This window comes from Halichoeres trimaculatus, unplaced genomic scaffold (genome assembly GCF_033239565.1).
Source record: "Halichoeres trimaculatus isolate MK-OKI-2021-1 unplaced genomic scaffold, fHalTri1.1 fHalTri1_scaffold_9, whole genome shotgun sequence".
In the NCBI taxonomy this organism is placed as follows: domain Eukaryota; kingdom Metazoa; phylum Chordata; class Actinopteri; order Labriformes; family Labridae; genus Halichoeres; species Halichoeres trimaculatus.
The window spans coordinates 9,782,884-9,790,000 of NW_027437188.1; the positions used below are offsets into that span (position 1 = coordinate 9,782,884).

Sequence of the window (7,117 nt, forward strand, 5' to 3'; positions counted from 1 at the left end):
CAAAGGTTTTTATTTTTTATGTACATCACATCGTTTGAATTCACACATTAAGTTCGACTCTGAGACGATATTTCCCTCCAAAGATAAATGACTAACTTAACTCATCATTTATGAAGTCAGAAAGGTGAGTGTTTAATTTGGTAAAGATTCTGTTTCTCTCTGGCTCCACATGTAAGGGAAAATGAGTTATATGTTTCATATATGAGCTTGTATCAGTCTGTTCCTCTGGTTTAGGGTTAGAATAGAAATTTGTACACAGCTATCTAAGAGTGGGCTTGTCAGGCTGCAGAGCTCTCAGCATCCACTTGTTCATGCGCCTGCAGAGCCAGCTCGATATATCCCGACCTCTGGGACTCCTTCTGGGCGTAGATCTGCAGAGACAAAGGTCACAGGTCAGCGAAGTGTAGGAAAGAAGGAGATTTGTGGTTGGGTTTATGCAAACACAGCCCAAAGTACAATCACAGTATTCACTGTTTTAGTAGCACACTAATAAAACACAGCCAAGTATGTGCTCCATAACGGAGCGTGACTAAACGAGGAGCCGTGTGTGATAGCAGACAGACACCCGTGTCTCCTGCTCCTAACCTTTCACATTAAATGGCTGTCATGATCAATGTCACTCCCACTGCTTCAAGGCCGAGGGGCTGCGAGCGTTAATAAGACCTGATGTGTTCCCACGCTGCAGACAAACCCTAACCTCTCATACCAGAAACCTGAGCTGCAGCGGCCTTGACTTGACCTCTTAAAAGCTACGCTGACTCCTGATTTGCTCTGATCACACTTTATACGACCTCGGTACATTTAAGATCAAATATACACAGAGAAAAGTGAGGATGTGTGTAAAGTCGCTGGAAGTCAGCAGATATTTTCTGTCCAGGTTGTGTTTTCTCACCTTCAGTAAGTCGGTGCCAGTGGCCTGCTGGCTGGCTGCTTCCTGGGCTGACTCACTGTGGGGGTGGACCATGTGAAACAGAGACACGAGGCTCACTGCGTCCTGAAGCCTGAGAAAACACAAACACACACACACACACACACACACACTTACAGTCAAGGACTTTGCAATACCTGTCTCCTGTTGTGGTATGAGAAATATAAGAAACAAAACCAGGTAAGAAAAGTACATTCTCTTTATATGTGCTCAATGCTGGCAAAGTCCTTTTGTTCAGCATCATTCTACGGTGGCCAGTAGGGGTCAGCTGATTTGCAAAAGCAACAACATGAATGCAAATGCACCAAGAATGCAAACACCACAATGCAAATGCAAAAGCCACAACAACAGAACATAAGAGGAAAGTTATCCTAACAGACACAGAAAAGTTTCCTTTCATAGCTTTGGCTATGGTAAATGTAGCTTTAATGCTAACGTTGAGACTGATTCATAAAGCTAAATACAAGATGACGTATGTTGACATAAATGAAGAAATATAAGTACTATGAAGAGTATCACAAAACCTGTGCAAAGCTTTATTTATCACAGATGAAGTTAAAAAAAGATAATTTACTTACTTTTTCATGACTTTTCTGTGTTTATTGGGATAACCAACCTCTTTCAACTTCCAGTGAGGCTATACTTCTTTTGTGTTGTGGAGTTTGTATTTGTGTTGTAGCTTTTGCACCCATTAGCCACCTCAACATTCAGCCATGCTGGGTTTGTTAACTTGTTCAATTCAATGGAAAATCAGTTTACAGAATATTACAGTTTGACCCTACAGAATTAAATACATTTAAAAAAAAAAAAACTCCTAAAATATGAATGGAAAAAAGTTTTTTTTAATAAATAGAAAAAAGATACCCATTTTTAGATGCCCTGCGACACTGTCTGGCAGTTATTTCACATTACAACCAGGGGTTGTTGGGTACAACAGATAAAATAGATTTTAATAAGACAACAGTTTGATTTTGTTTAGTTAAATGTTTATTCAAAAATTGCGAATCATCCCTTCGAGCTGCATTTTTTTTTATCCTTCACTCCTGGATAGTTTGACCATTTCTGCACTCTCTCGCCTTTTCCAGCAAGTTTTATCACAAACACTTTTGGCAGTTTTTAATTTAAGCTGTGTCTGTGCTCACTGACAGTGCTCAAAGTATGAAATAAGATTAAATTGGACTAAATGCTGATTTGATGTCACTTGACACTGTGTGCCTTGCTCTTTACTCCTCAACACAAAGGACATGTCCCTCTGCTGCCACCTGATGGATGGCGCTTGTGTGATGAGCCCTGCACCCTAAGAAGCTCCAAACATGCTTGCTCTTTCAGCATGAGGTGACTGAGGTTGGAGACAAATAAGCCAATCAGTAATTATCTTTCGACATGTACTGTAAAAGATTTTGAATTAGTGTCTTCATTGCAGAGTAGGCATTTTATTGTCTCAGTATATATGTTTTGCTTTGGTAAAAAAAAAAAAGATAAATTAATATACATTTCTTTTTTTTAAATTTATGAAAACCGTATCGATACGCTGTCATTCTTCTCGTGGGGGAGAGTGGAGCATTTCCAGAGCGCCCTTTCTCAACCAGCCTCTGCTGCACATTAGTGGTTTTAATGGGTCTAAACAGACAGTACCAAAAGAGAAATAATGAGATGATGCAGATTTAAAAACCACAGACAAACTTACAGTTCTCTTTTCACCATGTCCACTATCAGCCCGTCCACCCTTCGAGCATTGAGCAGGTACCACGCCATGCCTCCAAAGTGCCTGGTGGAGCGCAGAAGATCATACTTGCTGTGTTTGTCCAGGTCTTCATAGGTAGCTGCATGTACCTACACATGCACACAAAAGCACACGGCACAAAGAGATATAAGATCTCCTCATCATTAAATCACCCCATCTACACTCTTGTTCTAATTTTACACTTCATACAAAGTGACCCAAAACAAACACAGAAACTGACTGTGGACGTTTCACGGTTTAACATGTTCTGTACAGTCTGCAGCTTTCAGTGCGGGTGGTGATGGGGTTAAAATAACAGAAGAATCAATGTCAGCTCACCCTGATGTATTCTGAGGAGTCAGGTTCAAATTGGACCAGACACAGGTCCAACACATCCTCGTGCCGGTCCTGGGAAAACACCATCTAATGGAGAAAGACAGGTCAGAAACTGTTCAAGTGAACGTCCCAGCGGACACACTCACAAGTGTTTTCTCTTTACACTGGCTGATTAGATATTATTTTAAGGCTTAGCAGCCTTCACAGACATCACATTAAATTGTCCTTCAGTCAAGTTTTAATGGAGCTTACAACAGACCACACATACCAGTGCTCACAGATCAAACCTGCATTAGATATTTGTTTAGAAAGCCACAGTAAGTAACCTCGATCAGTAAGTGTAACAGGGGAAGTTGTTCATTTGAGCAACAACAGAAAAATAGTATAAAATCTTCTTGGTAAACTTTTGTCTGTGTTTAACATGAGTAGATTTAAAGGATAAACATAATGTTCTACAGTTCTACAGGTTCATTTAGCAGATGCTTTTTTCCAAAGCAACGTACAATACAAGCAAGAATTTAGACAGAGGGAAAACCTAGTTAGTGTGACAAAGTGCTATAAGTTATTTGGCTGCAGGTTCTGCCATTAAGTGCATGATTTTTTTTAAATAATGTAGAATAATCTAGCCAACTAACCACAATCAGTTGCTGCAACAATATACTTCGACAACATTCATTAATTAGTGCTGAAAATTCACTTAGAGCTGGGTCTGAGACCCTCTGACTCATTCTACCCCTGAGGACAAAGAGGAGAAGGGTCAGATTAAGAGCCTAAGTGTTCCCTGAACAGATGAGTCTTCAGACATCTCTTAAAGTAGACAGGGACTCTGTGGATTGTATAGAGTTAGGTTATTCATTCCACCATTTGGGAAAAACAGAGGAGAAGAGTCTGGCTAGAGATTTAGAGCCATGCTGGGCTGGGAGCACAAGGCGAGCAGAGCATAGAGGGCGAGAAGGATTGTAGACCTAGATGAGGGACCCCAGGTAGGAAGGAGACGTTCTTGTCAATGTTTGGCAAGTCAGAAGAAGGGCTTTGAATTTTGTTGGAGCTGCCACTGGAAGCCAGTGAAGAGAGATTAACAGCAGGGTGACGTGTGCTGTGATGGGATGGTTCACGACCAGATGCGTTGCTGCATTCTGGGTAATCTGCAGAGCTTTAAATGTACACGCAGGGAGGCCTGCTAGAAGAGCGTTGCAGTATTCGATGCATGAATCACAAGGGCCTGTACCAGAAACTGCGTGGCCTGTTGTATCAGGTAGGGTCTGATCCTCCTGATGTTATAGAGGGCAGATCCACAAGATCGAGCAAACGATGCACAATGAGGCATTTAAATGTTTTAATAAGCAATTCTGCAGATCTAGGATTTTCAATACACGGGATCTCAGTGACCCCAAACAAAGTCAAAGCACAAAGATACACGCTCACACTGGAGCACGCATCATGCCCACAGAAGAACTTGTTTTTTTTTCTGTGTGCTGTGGACGTACACTCTGTTCTACAAAGAGGAAAACAGGAACTATTCACTTCTTCAAAGGGCAGCCCGTCCTCACAAAACACATTCTGACATGTCACAGTATGAAGAGCACACATGTAACTAATAACATTAACAATGGCTGCATTCCATCTTTCTGATTTAGTTTCATGGTTCTGCTGATATGCATGTTGATGTTCTGTCACACTTGCATTTCTTAGGGGCACACTTGAATTGAGTAGTCATTGTTTGTGTTATTGGGAACACCTGTTGTGTTCCTCCTGCAAAGACAAGTCAGAATGTCTGCTGAGGTAAAGGTCAGAACATGTACGAAAACAGTAGTGAAGGAGGTACATAAAGATCCAGTAAAAAATCCAGAACAGTTACATTTTGAAAATAAAAAAAGTATTTTGATTTGGATAATTAAATGCAGAATTCTGATATCAAGGAGTATGATTAAATCTGTACTTCCAGTGTGCAGGACTGTGCTGACGTTTGGAGTAACCAGTGAAATACTTCCCTGGTGATAACCTTTCCTGTGTCATCTTCATCTTATATGACTGAAGAACAGAAAGCAGCGGACAGATGAGACCTCCATGATGATACAACTCCACAGTTACCCACCTTCAGGTTTTCTTCCTTGAAAATGAGAGGTGTTGTGAGTTTTCGTCCCTCCTTGGGGAAGTAGACTTGAATGAGTCGGTCCCTCTCTGCCCAGTCCGCTTTCCTCAAGGTCCCATCAGGCTCCCTCACAACAATGAACCTCTCCTGAAAGAAAGATCAAAGCTTAAACATGTTTATGAGTAGAACATGTAAAATATTCAATATTTTAGTAGAAGCTAAAATTAAGAAATTTAAGAAACAGCTTTAGACCAAGCAAACAGTTAAAAAATAAATATAAGTACACAGGAGGAGATTTCACATAATTAAAGAAAATCAAGCTAAAAAGCAAATGCTATTAAACTTGAAATACCACATTATATCATGGCATTGTGGGATGCATCTTGCGCCTACCCTGTGGGGGATGTTGTACGTGATGTCTGTGAAGACATATTTAGCTGTGTCCATGCCATCCAGAATCTTGTCCACAGACAGCACATCACCGATGGGTTTCCTCTCCTCAAGAACAGGTGGCATTTTCAGCAGCATCTTCGCCTGCTCTGTAGCCAGCTCCATCGCCTGGGAACACGAAACAAAGGCCAGAGTGAAGTATATGCAGCAGTGATGTGTGTAAGATGGGAGGGAATATTGTGGTCTTTTTAAAAAGTACCTTCTGTAGCTGCTCATCAGTCATAAGTTTATATTTGGGCGGCTTCAGCTCCTGTTTTATGGGTCGAAACACTTTGTCCAGGTCCAGGCCTGTTATCCTGCTGAGGATGTCCTGAACCGCTGGATCTGTGAACTGGGGCTTTGAGCTATCTGAGGGGGCTGGACAAGACATCACACTTATTACACTGACAGCACTTCATGATGGTCTGACTTTCAAATATATTACAAATGAATGGATAATACTTAATTTAACCCTGAAATTTAAAGTAAATGTATGTATAATATCCAAATAATGCAATATATAATGTGGTTTATGGAAAGAAAAATGAACAATGTCTAGAAATGAGTAAAACATATCACAACGGTAAGATAAGTGAATAAAAAATTAGTAAACATTCAAGTATTGAAACACTATACAAGATTCATCGTAAAGAACTGTTCAGTAAGTATATTTTGAATAATTAGAGTTATATTAGTGGGGAGTGTTACACATTGGTGATAATGCTCGGATGGATTAATGTAAAACTTGTGGCCCAGTTTGGTTTTAGTTTTTCTTACCTAATTGATTTTACGTTGTTTTAACTGTCAAGCCGACGATTTGGCCTGGGCTTAATATCACTCATGCAACTTCGTAAGAGACTTTTTATTTTTTTTTTTTTTTTTTTTTTTTTTTTGCAGAGAGACTACTAACTAACTTTATATATCAAACGAAGACAATGCCGAACAATGTGTTTAAATTTACTTTAAAAACATTTTCAATGTAATTAATATCACGTCTCTAGATGACATTACATAGTTTGACAAAGCTAAGGGTAATGCTTAAGCTAGCTACCGTTGGGAGCATCTTTCATGGGTTGTTATTGTAAAACTACTGACACCTTTAAAACTGGTAGCAAAGCCGAATTGATGAACACAACCAAAGTTGTTGGTTGAATATGTAAATCACCCCCCTAAAGACTCCCTAAATGGTTCAGTCTCTGAGTCAAACCAAACTGACAGATTCGTCAACGAGCCTCGCAGTGGAAGCATTGAGGATAACGAAATACGTAACAAGGTCAGAGTTCCGGTAAAGAAAATCACACATTAAAATGATATCTAACAATTGAAAACATACCGTTATCTTGAGCTCCACTGCAAAGTGTCCTGGTGGCACATTTGACCAACATCTGTTTGCTTTTGTGAACATTTTTAATCCGAGAGAAGCTCCGAAACATGCACCGTGCTGTACCGAGCGCTGCCATGATTGTTTTACGTCATCAATGCAAGTGACCTTTCACCCTTCATGTTTAACAGCAAAGCATCGTGGGATATGTAGGAATTTTATATCAGTTGTTTACTTTCCTTTTCACACGGTTTATCTATGGGCCGTCTTGTCAACAATATTACAGAC

At 40.1% G+C, this 7,117-nt stretch overlaps 1 protein-coding gene across 1 annotated transcript; it reads right to left on the reverse strand.

The window, feature by feature from the left end:
• Positions 1–17: 17 nt before the first annotated feature.
• On the reverse strand, positions 18–7,004 carry mrps22 (mitochondrial ribosomal protein S22). Its single transcript, XM_074679627.1, has 8 exons — positions 6,842–7,004; positions 5,729–5,886; positions 5,473–5,637; positions 5,083–5,226; positions 2,991–3,074; positions 2,616–2,761; positions 893–1,001; positions 18–371 (listed from the first exon to the last, which is right to left on the reverse strand). The coding sequence occupies exons 1-8, from the start codon at positions 6,966–6,968 to the stop codon at positions 279–281; spliced, it is 1,026 nt and encodes a 341-aa protein (XP_074535728.1). The 5' UTR covers positions 6,969–7,004; the 3' UTR covers positions 18–278.
• Between the last annotated feature and the right edge of the window lie 113 nt (positions 7,005–7,117).

Excerpts from the sequence above, each read along its gene's own strand:
- mrps22 (XM_074679627.1), bottom strand. The coding sequence starts at position 6,968 with ATGGCAGCGCTCGGTACAGCACGGTGCATGTTTCGGAGCTTCTCTCGG. Across the intron at positions 5,887-6,841 it reads CAGTGGAGCTCAAGATAACG|CCCCCTCAGATAGCTCAAAG; the intron begins GTATGTTTTCAA and ends TGTCTTGTCCAG. Across the intron at positions 372-892 it reads CTGGCACCGACTTACTGAAG|ATCTACGCCCAGAAGGAGTC; the intron begins GTGAGAAAACAC and ends TTGTCTCTGCAG.